At 40.6% G+C, this 22,620-nt stretch overlaps 1 protein-coding gene across 1 annotated transcript in view; it reads left to right on the top strand.

The window, feature by feature from the left end:
• LOC101445014 (L-amino-acid oxidase-like) overlaps positions 1-21,736 on the top strand; it is a 34,403-nt gene extending 12,667 nt beyond the window's left edge. The window contains exons 5-6 of the mRNA XM_058277899.2: positions 19,039-19,172; positions 20,894-21,736. Coding sequence (XP_058133882.2) covers positions 19,039-19,172; positions 20,894-21,725 — 966 coding nt within the window. The 3' untranslated portion in view covers positions 21,726-21,736. The remainder of the gene's footprint in view (positions 1-19,038; positions 19,173-20,893) is intronic.
• Positions 21,737-22,620: the final 884 nt, after the last annotated feature.

Genomic DNA, 22,620 nt, shown 5'->3' on the forward strand with positions numbered 1-22,620 from the left:
CTTGGCAAAGCCAGTTAGGACATCCTTCCCCAGATGAGTGGCTTGGTGAAGTCCATGAAGGACTTTCCATTGCAGTGCTTCTGGAAGGTAGTCTTGAGTATTTCTAACAAGCCACCATCAGCCTCCAGGGTGAACCCCAGGCTAGCTGCCCTGGTTTGTTCATCCCAGGTATACAGTGGGACTTCAAGTACTGGTACAGGTGTTGGGATAAGGGGTAGGAGGGAGACCTGGCTTTGTGCTGCTGCTTTAGCAGCTGCATCAGCTCAAGCATTTCCCTTTGCTATAGCAGTGTTTGTTTTCTGATGTCCTGGGCAATGCATAACAGCTATTTCTTAAGGTAACAGTGTGGCTTCTAGTTAATCTAGGGTTTCTTGTCTATGATTAATAGGTGACCCACTGTTTGTAAGCAAGCCTCGTTCTCACCAACAGCAGAGTGAGCGTTAAGGACAAGGAAAGCATACTTAGAGTCCGTGTAAATATGAGCCCATTTCCCAGCTGCTAGTGTTGGAGATTTGGACCCAAAGGGTATCGGGAATGAAAAAAAGAGAAAAGGTAGAAGGAAACAAAGAGAAAGAATGAGCGAGAGAGCTGGGATCAGGGGGTCTGCAAGTAATAACTCCTCAGACTACTTTATTGTTTACAAGGGACTCTTTATATAACCCAGTGGACGTGCCAATAAGCAGGAACACGGAGCCTACGTGCCAATAAGCAGGAACATCACTTGATTACCCATAGTCTAAGGAATTTTTTACAATCTTATCTCAAGGTACAAAGTCTAAGTGTTCTATTCACTACAAAAGGTATGTGCTCATCTTTTCTTTCAGCCTTGAACAGCTTGTTCCGATTTGCCAGAAACTCTTAATTAGCTGAGGTTTCAAGAGTAGCCATGGAGACAGCACTAGCCTGGAGACAGCATGTCTCTCCTTGAGAGGCCACTGCACCTCAGTTTCCAACAGCTAGTTTTAAACTTTCGGTAAGAGCAATTAGCTCTGCTTTCTGGTCTGAAGTTTCAGGGGGAAAGCTTTGACTTCTATGGTTTCAAACTGAGAAACCACTACATAGCCTGCCTTTTTAATTCCTTCCTTCATAAAACTGCTTCCATCTCTGAACCATTCAATGTCCGGGTTCACAAGAGGCTCATCTTTATATCCGGCCTGCTGGAATAGTTTTGGTTATGTTTCGAGGCAGAAGCAGAGAAGGGGTCCGTCAGGATCTGGCTTTGGGCCTTCTACTGGTGATAGGGTGTCTGGGTTAAGAGTCTGACACACCCTCATGTACACATCAGGGGTTTCTAGCAATTGAACCTGGTATTTAATTAACTGGCTACCTGTAAACCACTGGTGGCCCCTGGCCTCAAGCACATCCTTTACCTGGTGTGGGGTGAAAACTGTGAGAGGTTGTCCCCAAATTAGTTTGCCGGCTTTCTCAATTAAAAGGGCTGTTGCCCCCACTGCTCTTAAGCAATGTGGCCATCCCTGTGCTGTACTGTTTAGCAGTTTAGAGAAATAAGCTACAGGTTAAGAAACTTCACCCAGTTTTTGGACTAACACTCCCAGAACTATTCCTTTCTTTTCAGTTATGTATAGAAAGAAAGGCTTGCTTAGGTTAGAAATTCCTAGTGCTGGAGCCCTAACTAAGGCCTCTTTTAGGGCATTGAAGGCAACTTTCTGGCTTGTTCCCCACTCTAAGGGTTGGTTATGCACTCCTGCAATAGCACTGTACAGTGACTGGGCTATTTTCCCAAACTTCGATACCCACAGTCTACAGTAACCAGCCATTCCTAGAAAAGTTCTCAGCTGTTTCTTTGAGGTAGGAGAATACTAGTGATAGCTTGAATTCTTTCTGGGGAGAGAGGCCTTTCCCCCAGGGTAAGAAGGAACCCTAAATAGGAAGCTTTTTGCTGAGAGATTCATGCCTTGGATGCTGATACCCTATAGCCCCTATCAGCTAGGTAATGAAGGACTAAAACGGTATTGGCATCAGAAACTTCCTTCATTGGACGGCAAAGCAACAGATCATCCACATATTGTAAAAGGACACTCTGTGGCAAGTGGCGGTCAGCTAGATCCTGAGCTAAGGCATTCCCAAAAATATGGGGGCTGTTTCAGAACCCTTGAGGCAACATAGTCCGTGTAAGTTGGACTGGGTCCCTAGTGTTGGACTCCTGCCATTCAAAGGCTAAAAGGAATTGAGAGTCCAGGTAGAGAGGAATGCAGAAAAAGGCATCCTTTAAGTCTAGAATGGTAAACGAAACTGCAGTTTCTGGAACCCGGTTTAGCAGAGTATAAGGGTTGGGTACAACTGGGTGAATTGGTATTACAAAGCTATTGACTGCTCTAAAGTCTTGAACTAGCCTGTAGGTACCATTGGGCTTTTTCACAGGTAGAATTGTCATGTTGCAGGGAGATTGGCAGGGAATTAGTAGGTTATTCTCCAAGAATTTTTAAACTGTGGGCTGGAGGCCTTTAACAGCATCCTCCTTGAGGGGGAACTGCTTTTCATGAGGGTTTGGCTAGTTAACATCATAAGAAATGGAAACTGGGGGAATCCAGAGGGCCCTTCCAGGTATCCCAATTTCCCAAACAATAGAATTTATGTTACTTTTGATTTCCTGGGGAATGGCTGTTGATGAAACAACAGACTCTTGATCCAGAACCATGGCTAAACACAGAGTTCCACGTTCTTCCTGGGATCACTGGGCTACAGGCACGTTAGAGGTTCTGTTTATACTTACAAGTTGGATGCATGCCCCCAGAGTACTAAGTAAATCTCACCCCAGTAAGGGGGTGGGACATTCAGGGACAATTAAAAATTGATGGCTTATAATTAGGTTTCCTATCTGGCAAAGAAGGGGTTCAGTAAAAGATCAAACTTTAGTTCTACCATCAACACCCACTACCGGACAGGTTCTGGTGGGGGGAGGTTTGGAGTGACAGGTCAGAACTGAGTAAGTGGCTTCTGTATCAATTAAAAAGTTAAATTTTTTACTTGCCACATCGAAGATCACCTGTGGCTCCTCTAGTTCGATGTTCCATGGAGTCATCCACGGAGATGCTCTGTGTCCCAGGCCCCCTCAGTCCTCCACAGGGAAGCTGCTGCCACCAGGGGCCTGCGGCCTGTTTCCCCATACTGGGGGCAGGAATGGGGGGTAGGGGGGTCCTTGTGTGGGTTAGGGCAGTTTTTCTTCCAGGGGCTAGTCTCTTCAAAGTTGAAGCGGGATCTCGAGGGTCTGGAGCCTGAGCTCCGGTGACCCCGAAGTGGCCGGCTGCCATTTATGGCAACTGCAAGTAGCTGAGCCTACTGCCTGTCCCTCTTTGCCCTCTACTCTTTAAAGGCCTGGACAGGGTTGTTGAAGACAGAAAAAGCTACTTTTCAAAGAGAATTCATTGAGGTTCCAGGACCTAGAGCTAGCTTTTGGAGTTTTCTTTCCATATCTGGAGCTGCCTGGCCGATGAAATAGGTTTTTAATATAATCTGTCCCTCCGCTGAGTCTGGATTAACTTGGGTGTACTTTCTCATAGTTACTACTAGTCTCCCTTGAAACAGGGCAGGGTTTTCCTTTTCCATCTGGGTTATTCCCTGCAGCTTATTATAATTAACAGACTTGACAATTCACTTGTTCATTCCCAGTAGTAATCATGTTATCAAATAATCATATAGGCTCTTGCTTGCCCTCTGGTAGTTCCTGTTATGAACTGCCGCAACCCCTACAGCATATTGCTGGGGCTGCTGGGCAGCCATCCCATCCCCATGCCCCTGGGCTGCTTCTCAAATGCCACGCTTTTCTTCAGGGGTGCAGCACGAGACTAGGTAACATGCACGTCTCCCCGTGTTAGCTCAAAATTTAGGGTTAACTTTTGGAATTCCTCAGTAAACTTTTCTGGGTCTTCTGAAAATTGCCCTGACTGTTCCTTACACTGAGTTAAATCTGTCATGGTGAAGGGAACATGGACTCTAATTGTTCTTGCTTCTCCATTTGCTCCTTCCCTTACTGGGTAGAGGCCGTCTTTGTGTTTCCTAATAAGGGTGGAAAGATGCTCCACTTCTTGTGACTCCTGCTGGGGTAGCATAGGCACAGGAGGCATGGAAGCAGAGGCTGGAGGGAGGCGGGACCAAGGAGGGGATCATCTAAGATGATCCCTTCAGGAAGTGCTTTCACTTCTTGAGCATAACATAACTTGCAAGATCCACTGAACCTTGTATCCTCATATAGAGCCATAAAAAGTTGAACATATGAAACCTCTGACTGCTTTCTTTCCTTCTTACAGAGGAGGTCTATTTGCAAAATGCAGTCATAATATAAAGTACCATTTACATGCCAATTTTGACCACCTTCAAGGCTATATTGTGGCCATGCAGTATTGCAGAAGATCAGTTTGTCCTTCAACCCTTCAGTTGGTAGGGTTGTCCAGTTCATGAGAATACATCCAAATGGGGAGCCTGCTAGTATGTTAGAGGTTGCACCCATTATTCTAGGAAGATTGAGAAGTACTTTTTAGTCGACCATTCTGGCATCCCAGGATTCTAGCCTGACTAAACTCACCAGTCCACATAATTTGGAGCTGAAGCCCTGTCTCAGCATCCTGAGAATATTTATTTTCAGGGCGTAAGTGGCCCACAAGCATCCTTGTGGGCAGGTCTTGGGGGTATCTGATTCCGGATATCAGATAAATGAGCCCAAGCTGACTGGGAGGCCTGAGCAGTGACCCCAAATCAAAGCACCTGAGATGTTTGTCCCAGGGGATATTTGGCTGCTCTCTGAATGGATGGGCCCAAGGAATGGGGGCCATTCAGTTTCCTGCTCTGGTTCTCGACTCCCCTACTTTCCAGGGTCCGAGACCAACCCAAATAGAAGTTCCTGAGTCAAATCTCAGGATATGTTTGGCTGCTCACTGATCGCCACCACCCCAGGAAATCAGAGAGCCCCTGCCACAGGGATACCCGGGGCAGGCTGGACTTGGGAGACAGGCCGAATTGATTTCTAACCTGAAGCTGCCAAGCCGAACTGTGCTTCTTCCTCCTATCCTTCCAGAATTATTAAGCGCAGCCTTAGTTCTTACTTTACTGTGATACTTTTCCAGTTAAACCAGTTATTAAAAGACCATTAAGTAATTAGAGGTTAATCGTACAAAGTTAATAGATTCTGGGGTCCGGAGACAATAGCTTCCCTGCTAAACAAAAGGCACTTTCCACGAGAACTTTATTTTACCGGTTTTTAAAACAGACCAAAGCATCCTAACAAACCTGCAAAGAGAGATTCAGTAAAAAATTAAAATATGGGTAAAGGTTAGAAATTGCAAGGGTGTTCTCGCCACGTGGCCACCCTGAGGAGAACGCCCATGGCATCCGTTTAGACTCTGCCCATGGTCTTCGGGCTTCCTTCCTCCAGGTGGGTGCGGTCAGTAGGAAAGCCGCTTGCAGAGGCCTGGGCCCAGTGGAGGGGTAAGTTCGCAGGCCTCCACTACTGCCCTGTGCCCTCACGAAAGGGCTGCGGGAGAAGGAAGGCAGCGGTCTCCAGCGTCGAGGGCAAAGTCTTGCTTGAAAGACCAGCCTCATAGTGAACTCCCATGCTGTGCCCCAGCCCTCCCGACTGGGGTTAGATCTAACAAGATGGGGTGGGTGGCACAGACACAAAGAATTTCCAGACCTCAGCCCCTTCCCTCCCAGGATCACAACCTTTCGGGACTCAGAAGCAAACCCGTTTAAAATAGAGAACCAAAGGAAGGCATTAAGCAGGCTGTAGCCCATAGTTTCACTTACCAATAAACGCCTCGACCTGGCTAGCCAAATATGTTACCAGATTCTATCTGGATTCTCAGGTGTGCTGCAGAAATTAATTTTGAAAGCATGCCAGGTGAGTAAGGCCAGTAATTTATTCAGGTAGGGAGGGAAGAGAAATGGGAGAAAATAACAGAGCAGGGGTCCCAGGGAGAGGAAAAAGGGGTGAAAGCAATGAAGAGGGCTGATTTACAAGCTACAATTCCCCATTATAGATTATAAATCCCTAGGTTTACTTGCGTGACCACGTGGCAGAAGAAAAATGATGAAAACAACACAAAGATGGCAGGATGGGTCCCTAGGCGAAAAGAGCAAGGCAAGAGCCCGCGCTTGTGCCTAGCTTTTAAACTGTTAATTATTTTGTCCCGTTGCAAATGGCAGGGGAGGGGGTTCCAGTTGTTTGCTATTTGGATTGGTTACCCCACCTGTAATTCCTTAGTGAGGACCCAATGATAAAGTTTCTAGGGAACATTTGGGCTTTTCGTTGTTCTCAGGAGGGAGTCTTTGTTCTGGATAGCAGAATCTGGAGGTGGGGTTCCTCCAGCAGCCATCTTGGGGGTTTCTGATGTCCACGTGGACTCTCTGTCAGGTTCCAGATCAGTCTATTCCCTATCTTATTAGCCTGCTTCACTTGTAATGTGTATTCTAGATTCTGGTTCTTTGCTTGCTTATTCTAATTTTGTCATACTAGTGTGACCTTACATATTTGTCCTTTTGTGTCTGACTTCTTTCACTCAACCTGATGTCTTCAGGGTTCTTTCATGTTGTCATATGTATCAAAATGTTACACCTTTTTATGGCTGGATAATACTCCATTGTGGGCATTTACCACATTTTGTTTATCCATTCATTGATTGATTGGCTCTTGGATTGCATCCATCTTTCAACAGATGTGAATAACACAAATGTTCATGTTTGTTTGAAACACTGCTTTCAATTATTTTGGGTATATACCTAAAGTGGAATTGCCAGGTCATATGGTAAATACATACTTAACTCTCTGAGAAACTGCCAAACTGTCTTCCCACCAGCATTGAATGACTCTTCCTGTATCTTCATATCTTCTTTAATACTCGTATTTTTCTGTTTAACAGTAGCTTCTAGAGGGTATAAAATGGTATGTTCTAGTGGTTTTGATTTGCATTTCTTTAATGGTTAATAATGTTGAGGATCTTCTCGTGTGCTTTATGGCCATTTGTATATCTTCTTTGGAAAAATGTCTATTCAACTATTTACCCATTTTCAATTGGGTTGCTTTTCTTTGTTGATAATTTAAAGGATTTCTTTATATATTCTAGATATTAAACACTTGAGATATGTGATTTCCAAACATTTTCTCCCATTGTGTAAGTTGTCATTTTACTTTCATGATAAAGTCCACTGAGATGCAAAACTTTTAAATTTTGATGCGGTCCCATTGATCTATTTTTTTTCTTTTGTTATTTGCACTTCAGATGTAAAGTCTATGAAACCGTTGACTGACACAAGGTCCTGAAGATGCTTCCCTAGGTTTTCTTCTAGGAGTTTTATAGTCCTCATTCTTATATTTAGGTATTTGATCAATTTTGAGTTGACTTTTATATATGCATGTGGTAGTGTTGTCCAATTTGAGAGAGGTTTAATTATTTGCGTATAGGGAGGCCAGGACTCAGGAATGATTTTGAGAAGGAAAAAAGGTTTATTGATGGCCGGCTGGACTCAGGAGATTTTTGTTTTAATCCCGAGCCTGGAACAAGATTTTTGAGTTCATTTTATACAGAGGAAAGGCTAAAAGGTCTTTTTGTTTCAGTTTTTAATAGGCTTAAATTAGCATATATATCTTCTACATCTTAGGTAAGCTTTTAGCATGGACTTCAGGCATTCTAGATAAGCTTTTAGCATATTTGGTTTGCATTTCCCCTGAATACTTAAAATTTATAGACTTTGCATTGATAAACTGTTTCCTGGGACAGGAGTCCTTGCCATGGTTACTAAGGGCAGGACTGCAGCCTTTTATCACCGCACACTCACAAGTTACAGATAGTTTAGGTTATCTCTGAAGAGACAAAGACCCTTCCACCCATAGCCCACATTATTTCCCCCTTTTGCCAAAGTTTAACTTGTTAAGCTTTGGCATAATTATTGTTGGAACTATGAGGTGGATGGCTGTTTGTTGTTTTGATTGATTATTAATCTTTAGTGTAGCCTTCAGGACTGTTTTTAGAAGTTTAGAAGTTTTTATTTTGGACAGCAGAATTTTGGCGCAGGGCCCCCTGCAGTTATTCTGGGGCTACAGGTGTCACGTGGATTTTTAGGTAGGTTTTAGATCTATGTATTAATTTGTTTTATCTTTAAATAAGAGTTTACACCTTTAATTTAAAAGGGATGCTGAAGGGAGATGATTTTTTTTTTTTGTAACTGCTTTCTGTTGGCTATGGGCTGTAGTTATTGCTTAATAAGGTGTAAACTTCTTATTTTATTTTAACTGGAGGAAGATGGATTCGGCATTTTGTAGGAAGTTGGATGAAGTTTTTATATGGTTAATAAGATGTTTACTCTGAAAGCAATGAACTTAATTAAAAATGTGGAATACCTTTTTTTAAAAGAGGACATTGGATTACAGAGGTAGACAAGGTTAGGTGCTTATAAAGATGGCACTCTTTTTAAAAAGCTGGTGGGAATAGCATAGGTATATATTTTTTTAAGTTATTTATTTTTTAGAGAGAAATTGCAACAGACACTTAGCTTTGTCTGAAGATACATTTTAATCTGTTTAATGATTGGCATTTATTTGCTTCGTTAGATGCTCTTGGTGAACTAGCACTTCTTGGGCAACTGGCTTTATTTAGGATTAGAATACTAAGTTGGAAATTCTTTTAGTTTTTAGCTGTGGGAGTGATTAGAACTACAGAATAAAGGTTTTTTACACTTTGGTTTTAATTGTACAATTTTTAGCAATTTTGACTTGTTTAATAGGTGACTTAGTATTAGCAAGAAAGCTTTACTTTTGCTTCACAGTAGAGTACAGTAGAATATAGTAAGCTGACTGAGCTTGGCTGAGACTGCTACTTCACTTTACAGACATGTTTATTAACTGTTTAGAAAATGAATTTACTAGGAATTTAACATGTTTAATATATTCTCGCACTTGATTTAAAATAGAAAAGATAATGTTATAATTACTAAGCATGTATTTAGTACGGGATAAGAGTACAGCACTTAATATTAATTAATGTCTTACTTAATGCATAAGGATTTAGAGTTGCAATTATTAGTTTTAAGTTTCAGGTTTGTAATACTTTCCATGTTATTTTTTCATGAGAGCAGGCTATAATGCCAATTGTGTTTAAGGTTTATTTACAGTATTTTGGTATTATGGCTTTACTTAGCATGTTTTTTATGCAGTGAGCAAGTGGCAGCATTGTTGATTCTAGAGATTTTTTAGTCTTGTACTAGTTTGGTGCATAGTGCTTTTGGCACTATGGAATAGTGCCATTTTGGAGGCGATGTCTATTGTACACTTGGTTGTACCGAGTTATTATTGGCTGCTGCAGGAGCTTGAAACTGCAACGTAGTTTCCACTGACTTTAGGAGCAGAACTAGAGGCTGATACAGCAAATATTTTAATTGAGGGGTTAGTGACTACCTTAGCCAATAACACACATGGAGAGGAAAAATGCAATGTATACAAGGCCTGGTTTGAATGCACAAAAGAGTTTGATAATGTTAAAGTTTATTTCTTGTTTATATATATATATTTTAGACAATTTAATGCCACACATTATATATTAAATGACTGTTTACTTACACAATTTTACTATGAAGATAATAGTAGGTATTTTACTTTAGTAACAGGGAAAAATTATTTTTTATTGTTAAAATGAAAACAGAATATTTCTAATAGAATTAAGACAACTTTTTATTACTATTTACTTACATATGTACTTTGTGGTGGCCTTTAGACAGATTTTATTATTATGCCAAAGTTATTTTTTTGCAACTAATACTAATTTAAGTTTTAGTTAACAATGACTTTTAGAACTAGAACTACTTGAACATTTTTAGTTTGGAAGATGTTTTATAAACTCTTTATAATTGATTATAACTACATTGACTAGCTACTTTATGATTAAATAAATTTATTTAATTACAATTATTAACTAAAGAAATTTACTCTATTTAAGAGAGCATATTTACAATTTTTTCTTTGGCTTAATTTTACTAATGTGAACTTATAATTTTTATTACTTTAAAGATTTTGTACATATAGTGTTAATTTAGTTTCTAAATTAGCTATGGGAGATTACACTCAAGTTAAATAAAATTGAAACGATTATAGTTTATTTCAGGAATGTCTTTTTTCTTACAGGAAGCTAAAAACTTTTTTTCTTTGTTTAAGTTATGAAAATGAATAATTTAAGAGCATACTGATTATCAGGTTTTAAAACACATTACACAATTACCTAATTTGTTTATTTATAACCTAGGAAAGATTTTTCTGTTGTTTTTATGGACTTTACTTACTGAAATTTGTTAATAGAGCCACTAATTACTTTTATTTTGTTGGGAAGAAATTTTTTGGAAGAAAATAAGGCTCACCAGATTGTGGAGAAGAAGAAAATAATTTATTCTTAATTGTGCAATAAGGGGCGCAGAGCCAGATATGGCTGGCGCCTCGAACAAAGAAAAATGACACAATTTACACGCTTAAGCCTAGCATGCAAGCTCTTCCTCTGTTTTTTTATAGATTGGATACTTTAGAAGTTATAGCTTATTTGAGAAGATTTAACTTTCTCTTGCAAAAGTTTGTGATTTAACTGCTTCCTTTATTACATTTCAATCATTTTAGCTTTTACTTGCTCTCTTTTGTTAAATAAGGAATAGAATTTAGTGCTGAAATAGCACTGACCTAGCTACTTTTTGGGCATTCTTTTATTGCCCATAGGATTGGCTTAAGCTGGTTTTTTCTACTGCTGTTCAACTCGGGAGTGGGAGACTGAGGCAGCAGGCTGCCAGGTTACACTAATTAACTTTTTTTTTCTTTATGTGGAAATTAACTTAATTTTTGTTTTTTACATTTTATGGTTGACAAAAGGTTTACACTGGGAAATTACAGGGCAAACTGATTTTCAATTTCCTAGCCTAGTAGATAGGTTTAATTTGCTACACCTAGTTTTGCCTTTAAAGCTCTTGCAAAGAGGAGGCCCTTTTTTAATTGTTTTTATGATTAGATTTTTATATGACTTTTTCAATTTGCTTAGTTTAATTTGGGCTTTAAGAATATTTACTTACATATGTAACTGCATATTTAATTTTCAAATTATTAAAAATTAAATATGTTTTTAATAATTTGAATTGAGCTTCTTTAAGAATTTTTATTTGTTAATTTGATATTACTCTGCTGTATGAAGATATACACTGAGCAAATGGGCAGATACAAAGAGACAAAGAAATAACTTGTTGATGTTACTTATAATTTGCATTATTTTATATACTCTTTAGCTTAATTTGGGGTTTAGAAATATATATTACTTCTATAACTGCATATTTAACAATTGGAGCAAATAGGCAGACATGAATAGTTTGACACAAAAATGTAACTTTAGTTACTTTAAAAAACAAGTGTGACTGCAAAACATTTTAAAGACTTTTGAAACTTTTTTTAAATTTGCACTATGACTGCAGTTTTATACAAGAATTTTTTTTTATTTAATGGATTGTAACTAAAATGTTTTTAATGCTTTAGCACTATTTTTTATTTTAGAACTTTATATTTTATTTTGAATTTAGCAGAATTTTGGATAATCAACAAGATTAATCTTATATATATTTATTGAGGCTATTTGAAGCCTCAGGGAGGCAGACTGGTTTTTCTCATGAATTGCCACTCTTAGGAGCACTGACTGTTAGGGCAGGGGACTTTTCCCCCTTTCCTTATTTTTTTTTTAATTTTTTATTTTGGAGATAATAAAACTTCAGTGGTTGTTTAACTTTATTTTATCAGGCAGCAATTTATTTAGTTTATACTTGAATTCATGAGAGAAAGGGTTACTAATACTAGGACAGTTGACAGTGATGTTTTAGCTTTTTTTTGGCTTGTAGGGGCAGAAGCTATTATGAAAAAAACTATAGGCAAAGGCAAGGGGTGAGGTTAGGCTTGAAGTAACCATAAACAAAGGAAAGATTAGTTTAGAATTTACACTTCAATAATAGTTTTAGGCTAAATTCACTTAGCTATAATTTTAGTTATTATTTTTCTGCTGTTTTAAAATATAAATGCATTTATAAATGTTTTTAACTCTTAGTTACAGTTTTTATTAAATTTTTAAAACTTGTTAATTTTATAACACTTTTAAACAATTTTTATTTGACTTATAATATATTAAATGAATTTAACTCTCATTTTAATTTTTTCTTTTAAGGTAAAAGAATAAATTTCTTGCAGTTTGAAATAAAAAGCTACTTTTCGGGATTTGATTTTTAGAACATAATGTTTTTTAAAAGAGATAAGACTTTGTTTTTAAACACTGAGGAAATGATGAGGTTAAAGCACAAGAAGCTATTTTGATAAAACAGATTTATTTTGTATATTGATTTTATTTAATTTTAATTATAAAAAGTTTTTTTCCACAAACCTACACTTTTAGTATTCATTCAGGTTTTGTTCCACACTTGACTCTTTCCAATAATCAATTATTTTATCTTAGGACAAAATCATTTTCTGTTTCCTTAACAATAAAAACATATTTTATATATCCTATATACTAAGTTACCAGGCAAATTTTTTACAATATATAATTCCCATTAATACTAAACAAGCTTGTTAAAATAATGAACTTTTTTTTTACTTTAAATACTTAGTAGCATGTAATATTAGAAATAGTTTTTTGGAAGCAAGTTGGCAGGGGAGCCTGGCTGCTAAAGAAAAGTTTTTTTGTTATAAAATTACTTTTATTATTAATTCAGTTTTTGTTTAATAATGACTTTTTGCAATTAGCCATTTAAATACCTTAATTTAAAGAATGCTTTGTTAAACTTTTATAATTATTTATATTTTTAAGACAAATTTTACTTTCACAGAACACATTCTCTTACTTAAAGTTACTACAATATCTTTTAAGAACCTGGGCAGAATGCAAACATATTTTGGCTTTGACACTCTAGGGAGGGAACTGCATTTATTTTGATTCTGCTTCTTACTCCCTTCACTTTCTCCCCACCCCCACCCCTTCCAGGCAGTTGGGTACACAACAATCAAATAGGAAAGCCACTTATGAATAGAAAGTATGTGGACTCACTAGAAAAGGGCAAGCTGCTCTTTTTTTTCTAGCTTTCTGTTAAAATGGGCAGACAGAACCTACTTAAATTCGGCAGCTCTTTTAGGGACTCAGCCACTCTGACTGGGACAGCCCTAACAAATTTGGGTGTGTGGCAAGGACACAGATGGCTTCCAAGCCCCGGCAAAGGGGCAGACCAGAGACAAGACAGCAGAGTATACACAAACATCTAGACTCTGCAAACATCCAGACTTTTCAGTTTTGCTCCATAATTATTTCACCTCTTTGCTAATGGCAAGGGAGGGCTCCAGCTTTACTGATTTCTACTTTACATAACGACACAACTCTAACACTAGCATTGAGCTGACACAGACAGAAGCACAAAGGTTACTAATTTGACCCACAAATTTTACATATATATTTTCAGCATGGATGCCCCTACAGCCATCACAAACCTTAGAACACTTAACATTTGGTATAAAGCGAATTCATTTATAATTTAGCACCATAACAAAAGATTTCAGCTAGACTTTTTTTACTGTTTAACTTTATACCCAGACCAAGCTCCACTAGAAAAGCTGATTTATTTTCCTGTAACTAAGTTGGTTTTTTTTTTTTTTTAATATTAGACTAATTTCTAGGACATTAGGACTTGAACCTATAAACAACCCTTTTTATTAAAATCAAGCCTCCACTCCTTTAGTGGATATAAGACCAGTACCAGATTTTAACATACAGTTAGACAAACCTAAAACACCAGGGCTTTTTCCTGGTTTTTCTCCTGGATATTAGGACTCAAATCTATTAACAGCCTTTCCTATTAAAATTAAGCCTCCACTCCTTTACTGGGTATAAGACTAGTACTAGATTCTAACATGCAGTTAGACAAACCTAAAACACCAGGAGATTTTCCTGGTTTTTCTCCTTATTCCAGACTTAAGAGAGAACGGCTTTCCCCCAATTTTCTGTGGCTACTAGGGTTCTCTCGGGAGGTGATCTGCCTCTCCTTCCTACCAATTAAAGCTAGGGCTTTCCAGACTGTGCTCACCCAGGGAGTTTTACATTCCTTCATGTTTGGAGTTTTTTTTCATTTCCAGAATCTTTTTCTTCAGACCTCAATTACCCTCGATTTTGTCAGGAAGATTCTGGTAGAGCTCACATCTTTTCTGGATTAAATTTAATCCAGGGACACCCAGATTTGGGGTCCACCTGAGTCCTCCTGGCTTCCTCAGGGATTTGGAAGGTGCAGCAAAATGCTACTGTCTCTGGCCTTCGTTTGCGATCCCTTTGTGGACCGAAAATGTTGTAGAATTTGAGAGACGTTTAATTATTTGCATATAGAGAGGCCAGGACTCAGGAATGATTTTGAGAAGCAAAAATGGTTCATTGATGGCCAGCCAGACTCGGGAGTTTTTTGTTTTAATCCCGAGCCTGGAACAAGATTTTTGAGTTCTTTTTATACAGAGGAAAGGCTAAAAGGTCTTTTTGTTTCAGTTTTTAATAGGCTTGAATTAGCATATATATCTTCTACATCTTAGGTAAGCTTTTAGCATGGACTTCAGGCATTCTAGATAAGCTTTTAGCATATTTTGTTTGCATTTCCCCTGAATACTTAAAGTTTATAGACTTTGCATTGATAAACTGTTTCCTGGGACTGGAGTCCTTGCCATGGTTACTAAGGGCAGGACTGCAGCCTTTTATCACCTCACACTCACAAGTTACATATAGTTTACGTTATCTCTGAAGAGACAAAGAGCCTTCCACTCATAGCCCACATTAGGAGGAGTCCTCTTTTATTCTTTTGCAAATGAGTGGAGATCCAGTTTTCCTAGCACCATTTGTTAAAGATACTATTCTTTCCTAGTTGAGTGGTTTTTGCCCCCCTGTCAAAATTCAATAAGTGACAGGCATGATTTCTGAACCCTCATTTTGATACCAGAGTCAGTCTATTCTTGTGCCAGTACCAGGCTATTTTAATTGCAGTGGCTTTGTAATCAGTTTTATAACTGGAAAGTGTTCATCCTCCAACTTTCTTCCTCTTTTTCAGGATGGCTTTGGCTATTTAGGGCCCCTCACCCTACCATATAAATATGATGATTGTCTTTTCCATTTCTGTAAAGCAGATTGTTGGAATTTTTAGTGGGATTTGTTTGAGTATATTGCTTTCAGTAGAATTGCCATCTTAACAATATTTAGACTTCCATTCCATGAGCATGGCATGTCCTTCCATTTGTTTAGGTCATATTTAACTCATTTTAGCAATGCATTTCAGATTTCTGTATACAAGTTCTTTCCATCTCTGGTTAGATTTATTCCTTCATATTTGATTCTTTTAGTTGCTATTGTAAATGGAATTTTTTCTTGATTTATTCTTCCAATTGTTCATTAATAGGGTGTAGAAACACCACTGATTTTTACATATTGATCTCATACCATGCCACTTTGCTGAATTTGTTTATTAACTCTAGTAGCTTTGTTGTGGATTTTTCAGAATTTTCTGGATATAGAATCATGCCATCTACAAATGGGGAAATTTTATTTCTTCCTTTCCAATTTGGATGTGCTCTGTTTCTTTTTCTTGCTTAATTTTATAGTTAGAACTTCCAGTACAATGTTGAATAAGAGTGGTGACAGTGAGCATCCTTGTCTTGCTACTGGTCTTAGAGCAAAAGCTCTCAGTCTTTCACCATTAAATATAATCTTAGCAGTGGGTTATTTTGCATATCCCCTTTATCATGTTGAGCAAGGTTACTTCTATTCCTACTTTTATAAGTGTTTTAATCAAGGAGGGTGGTGAATTTTCTCAAATGACTTTTCTACATCCATTGAGATGACCATGTGTGTGGATTGTTTTGGTTTTTGTTCCCTATATTCTGTTAAAGCGGTGTATTACATTAATTGACTTTCTTATGTTGAACCACCCTTGCAGCCCTGGGATAAATCCCACTTAATTATGGTGTATGACTCTTTTTTTTTTAAGATTTTTTTTCTCCCCTTCCCTCCCGCACCATTGTCTGCTATCTGTGTCTATTCGCTGTATGTTCTGTGTCCGCTTGCATAGTCAGGTGGCACCAGGAAACTGCATCTCTTCTTTTTGTGTCATCTTGCCATGCCAGCTCTCTGTATGCTCAGTGCCACTCCTGAATGGGCTGTGCTTTTTTCATGCAGGGTGGCTCTCCTTGTGCAGCACACTCCTTGCACATGGGGCACCCCTACGCGGAGGCACCCCTGTGTGGCACAGCACTCCTTGTGTGGCAGTGCTATGCGTGGGCCAGCTTACCATATGGATCAGGAGGCCCTGGGAATCAAATCCTGGATCCTCCATATGATAGGCGGATGCTCTATCAGTTGAGCCATGTCTACTTCCCTCTGACTCTTTTAAAGTACATTCAATTTGCTGGTATTTGTTGAGGATTTTTGCATCTATAGTCATTAGTGTTATTGATCAGTCATTTCTTTTCTTGTGGTATCTTTATCTGGTCTTGACATGAAGATTTGGTTGGCCTTGTGGGATGAATTAAGAGGTCACATTGTCAACCAGTCTGGGGGCTCTTAATGCCCAGCACAGTCATTTCAAAAAGGGGATCTATCTGGTTGAGTGTATCTAATGTTTCCTGTCAGTGCCAAGACTGCAAGTGAAAGGGATATGGCTACTACAGGAATACCTGTTTGGGGACAAAATGGGGGTGGGCATGGACCCAGAATTTATTCTGATTGGTTTCCTTTGCTCTGTGGTGGTATACAAAGGAATTGTGTTCAAGATAGGAGTACATAGTGCAAAAATAGGGTAAATAGGAGATAAAAGGAAATCATGGAAAAAATAAAATAAAAATTTAAAAATTTATAAAAAGGAAATCATGGTGAAGATAGGATATTTTGGGGGTGGAGATTGGGAGTTGGAAGGGGTATAGGATGAATAAGAGAATAGACTGAAAATAAGATAAGGAAATTCAGGCATGTCTTCAAAGCGTATGGCTTAGTGTTTGATTCTGAGAATGCAAATATGTCAGGGAGATCCTAAATAGGATTATAGGTCCCTGATAAACAGTAGTTGTTTACCAACTTAACGAAAGTGATAATGAAAGATTTTAAAATTAAATATAGGAGGTAAAATTATTGTTTTTTAAAAAGGAAATAAAAACTTAGTTCTTTTTAAAGTGAGAAGACATCCTCTTAAACAAAAAAGGATGATAAAGTCAATATAAGTATCAGTGAAACTATTCTGATATGACATAGAATCTTTGCCTTCTAGACATTTTACTCCGATAGTTAAGTAAAAGCTTTTATAACCTCTCACTAAAAGCAGCCCATAATCCAAAAAAATTTTACAATTTTAATAGAGAGAAATGCAAACTCTAATTTTACATGAAAATATTGTCTTATATGAAAGCCCTTTAAAAAAATCTTATAAATAAGCCTTTCAAATCTTATCATTGAACCTGACAAATAAAATCCACTTCTCCACATCCTCTACAACTTTTTATATTCCTTTGTGTTTTTCCTACACTTTTCCTATTTCTCATTCTGCAACATCCAGTCCATTTACTTTAGGACAAAACTACTCTTTTTCCTTAACAAAACTCATCCTGTATTCCTTACATACTTAAATTATGAAAATGACCTTAGAAATCGTCTTCAAGTCAACATTCTACAAAACACAATAACTCTTGAAATAAAGCTTGTCAGAATAATATTTCAATTTGGTTAAACACAGATTTACATTTTCATCATTTTAAACTTCTAGTAGATACAATTCTAGTTTATTTCATCAGCAAATCTGTATAAATTTAGGAAGAACATACCCAAGTAGATTGCAACCTATTACCATGTAAAATTGGTTATATTGCACTTAATGTGGATAACTCAGAAGATATAGTTATTTTTCATTTGATTAACAATAGTCAACTACTCCTGTTTGCCAAAGGTTTACCTAGATTAAGTATGCCTGAATTTTTAAAACATTTGGATTTAGTTATCAGAATTTTTGTTCTTAGCAGATGGGACAAGTTGAACTTCTTTGTTTAATATGAGATGTAAAGCTTTTCCATTTTAATCTGTAGAGGAGACTTTTAAGGTTTTCTTTGCCCTGACAAGTAATCTTGTAAAATCTTTGCCCTGTTTCCCAGCCTTATTTGACTTTCAGATTTATCATGGAAAGAGAAATTTTGTAGGTCCCTTTCCAGGTCTGATCAGCTTTTGCCATCCAGGATTTAGCATCAGAATTCTGACCAACACATGCACAAGCTGATAAAGGTCAGATAATCCTGGATCATAGGCACCCAAAAGAATTCTAAATTCTCCCATGAATATTTGGGGAATTCTTTAATTAGAGCTCTTCATTTAGTTTAGGCCCAAGGTTTAAGTGCTCTAGTGGATGGCAGGTTTCCCTAGAAGTCTTAACCTTTTTGGAGCCGGGACTAAATAATTTTTCCTCGGGGCACCAAGAGGAATCAGATAGACACTGGTGGGGAAGGGCTGGGTAAGCAAGATGAAGATGCGGCAGCTTTGGCTTGGTTTGCAGTTCAGTACCCTTTGTTCTGTTTTTGCTGTTCTTATGCCCCTCCACTCCCCTCCCACATTTTCCCACGATAACAACATCCTCTATTAGTGTGGTCCATGTGTCACAACTGATGAACACGCCTTGGAGCATTGCCACTAAGCGATGACTGTGGTGTACATACAGTTTATGCTCTCTCCCGCACATTTCTTACCAGATGTACAGTGACCTGTATCTGTCATTGCAATGTCATTCAGGACAATTCCCGAGTCCTGAAAATGCCTGCAAATTACCCCTCTTCCTCCCTCTCCCCGCTCAGAGCCTCCAGTGGCCATGGCCTCCACAGCCCTGATAACATCTCTGAGCATAGTTCTCAGATCTCTGTGCCCAGCTGAGTGTGCCCTTGTCCTGCCATTCCACCCTGATCCTTTCTGGTGCTTGCGGTCTCTGGCCCTCAGCTCCACAGACACCCTGACCCTCCTTCTCTCCCTTTGCATGAGGCTGCAGGAGTTCCTGATCAAGGTGGGGAACCTGAGCCGCGGGGCCGTGCAGATGATCGGAGACCTGATGAATGTCGATCTTGGCTACTGCGAGGCCTTCATGGAGAGCCTGCGTAGGATCCTCTCCTTCTACAACCAAACGTAGGGATTGGGGTGGGGGGGAGAGAATGGGCATGGGTGTGTGTGTTACTAACCAGAAGAGTGGTGGAAGAACTTGTTAGAGCAGGTGAGGATCCCCAAAGGAACAGATAGGGGAGCAAGGGATGAAAGCAGGTGTTTTCAAGCTCTGGAAGTCCCAATCCTCAGAGTTTCTGACTCCAGAAATCTGGACCGGGCCTGAGGTTCCCAAGTGATGCACATAGTACTGGTCTAGGAACCCCACTTTAAGAACCACTGGCTAAGGGACAATCGTGCCAGGAGGTTACAGATGTTGTAGGACGATGGCCACAGCTCAAGCTTGAGGCTTTCAGCACAGAAAGATGCACTAAGGAGGCTGGATCTGGACCCACAGCCCCCAGCCTACTGGCAGCTAGCCATCCACTCTGGGGCTGTAAAGATGAAATAAAATGGAGTATGTGCTCCCTGGTTCCATGAGACCCCACTCAGACAGACAAGGCTGTGGATATCAAGAGGAGGGCAGGCTGTGGTTGCTGGAGAGCCGAGCAGACTCAGATATTTGAGCTTCCAGACCTCTTCTTTCCCCAGTAGTGTCCTCTCTGCCAACCCCCCAACTTAGGTAGTCTGGGCAAATCAGTTTAAATTCAAGCCAAGGCCCGCTTGAAGGAAAAATGGAAGGGAAGGGGACTCCCTAGACAGACCAGGGCTGGGGGATAACCCTGGACCTCGCAAGTGGGAAGCCGGTGCTCAACTACTGAACCACACTGGCTCCCCTGAGTCAACTGCTGAACCATGTCGGCTCCACATAGGTTACCCGGAGTGAACTACCAAGCCACATAGGTTACCCTGAGTCAACTACTGAGCCACATCAGCTCCCCTGAATCAACTGCTAAGCCACATAGGTTACCATGAGTCAACTACTGAGCCACATCAGCTCCACTGAGTCAACTACCAAGTCACATAGGTTACCCTGAGTCAACTACTGAGCAACATTTTTTACCCTGAGTCAACTATTAGCCACATCGGCAACCCTGCATCAACTGCTGAGCCACATCAGCTCCCCTGAGTCAACTATTAGCCTCATAGGCTCCCCTGAGTCAACTACTGAGCCACACAGGTTACTCTGAGTCAACTACTGAGTCACATTAGCTCCCCTGACATTTTTTAGTTTGTTGATTTTAGGAAGCATGGGGAATCAAACCTGGGACCTCCTGTGTGAAAGCAGGTGCTCAACTTCATGAGCCGCATCTGCTCCTTAATGGGGAATCTTAGTGGTACTACAACTTCATGCATAGAGAGCCCACCCTGTGCTAGGCTCTCACAAAGGACATTGTGTAGAAGGGGCTGAGAGTGACTGCAAGGGTCTTGTGTCCTTGTCAGCCCTGTGACTAAGAATCCTGGCCATGACATGGGACTTTGGAGCACTGTATGGAGATGGCCACCCAAAGGGGCAAGAGGGGAGTGGCTGGGTGCCAGACCACTGTGCATCCTCTAAATCTTGTACCCAGCACGGGGCCGGACCTGCCCACAGGGGAGGCCTTTGTCTGACCTGTCAGCCTGAAGGTTCCCCTTTCACTAGCCCCTTGTAGCTAATGGTCATTTGGACTGGCCTGTTCTCCTTCTTCCAACGGCTCATCTTTCTAGCCCTGGGCCCAAGCAAGTTCTTTAAAAGACTCAGCCCATGTCTAGCCCCAATGGCCTTGCCAATCAGCTCACTTCCCTCTTTCTTGTCTATTCATCCTTAGCCTTGATGAAATTACTGGAGGCTTTGACCAGCTCCCCATTGCCCTGCACGACTCCCTCTTGCCGAAGACTGTACAGCTCCACTCACCAGTCGAGGAGGTGGAGGTGTCAGGTGACCACATCCGCATCAGGTACCAGACCCCCAACCCTCTGCGGCCAAGAGCACTGCTGACTGCGGACTATGTCGTCGTGGCCACCACGAGCAAGGCAGCCCGGCTGCTCCGCTTCCAGCCACCCCTCTCCCCAAGCAAAGAGGATGCACTGCGTATTGTCCCGTACCACAGTGCTGCCAAGGTGGCCCTGGCCTGCACACAGCGCTTCTGGGAGCGTGATGGCATCTTTGGTGGCTACTCCACCACAGACCGGCCTTCCCGCTTCATCATCTATCCCAGCCACATCTTCCCTAATGGCACAGGGGTCCTCTTGGCCTCTTACACCCTGGATGATGACACTTCAATCTTCACTGCCATGGACCCTGCCCGAGTGGTGGATGTCGTCCTGGATGACCTGGCTGCCATCCACAACCGGTCCAAGGAGGAGCTCCGGGCCCTGTGCCCCTACTCCAAGGTCAAGGACTGGAGCCAGGACCCCTATTCCATTGGCGCCTTTGTCTCCTTCACCCCCTACCAATACGTGGACTATGTTCGGGAACTCTGCCAACCTCAAGGGCGGATCTACTTTGTCGGCGAGCACACGTCCCTGCCCCACGGCTGGATTGACACAGCCATCAAGTCAGGCCTCAGGGCCGCCCAGGACATCCAGGAGGCTGTGAACTTGGCTTCCTCAAAGGGCCCCAGAGACCCGGAAGGGTCCCACCCCAAAACTGAGCTGTAGGCAGCATCAGGGCGCACAGGAATTGGCTTACTGGGAGAAGTCTGAAAACCTAGTACCTTGTGATAAAATAAACACTCTTCATGCAAGAGGCTGTATTGGCTCTTCATCTCGTGGCTATACTGAACGATTCACACACACAGCAGCATCTCATTGAGAAAGCAGGAGGCAGCTCCTCTGAGGGAGTGGGAACGTGGAGACTAGTGAGGAGATGTTCCAATTGACTGACGTTAAGTTCCCGTTTTACATGGGAGAGTCTTACAAAGTTGGGGTGGGGAGGGGCAGATATAAGCTGATTACTATGGTGTGCTTGTCCCATCTGATGAGCTATCTCTATTGACCCCAAAACAGTTTATTAGCAGGTGTTGCTTTTCACCAACCCTGTACCATGTGTTCCTTTTCTTAGGCAAGCCCTTCTAAAGAGGGTGTGTTAGCCAAAAGGGGTGCCAATGCAAAGTACCAGAACTCTGTTGGCTGTTATAAAGGGTGTTTATTTGGGGTGGAAGCTTACAGTCACAAGGCCTAAAGAGTCCAGCTCAAGATTAGTTCCTCACCAAACTCTGTTGCTACAATGCCAGATGGCGTGCCATGTCTGTGAGGATTCAGCCTTCCTCTTTCCCCTAAGACTCCATGGGCCCAGCTTCTTCTGATCTGAGCTGCAGGCTGGAGGGCTTATTTCTTCCTAGGCTTAGCTGCTCTGGTCCCTTCACAAGGTCAGCTATAGACTGTCATGCTCATCCCGGCACCACAGGATAAAAGTTCTTTCCTCTTCTGTGTTTGTGGTGCTCTTTCTATTCCTCTGTGTGTCTTTTTTGTTTTTTCTGTTTATTTCTTCCCCCCTTCCCCATTGTCTGCTCTGTGTCCATTCACTGTGAGTTCTTCTTTCTCTGTGGTATTT

This window comes from Dasypus novemcinctus, chromosome 16 (genome assembly GCF_030445035.2).
Source record: "Dasypus novemcinctus isolate mDasNov1 chromosome 16, mDasNov1.1.hap2, whole genome shotgun sequence".
In the NCBI taxonomy this organism is placed as follows: domain Eukaryota; kingdom Metazoa; phylum Chordata; class Mammalia; order Cingulata; family Dasypodidae; genus Dasypus; species Dasypus novemcinctus.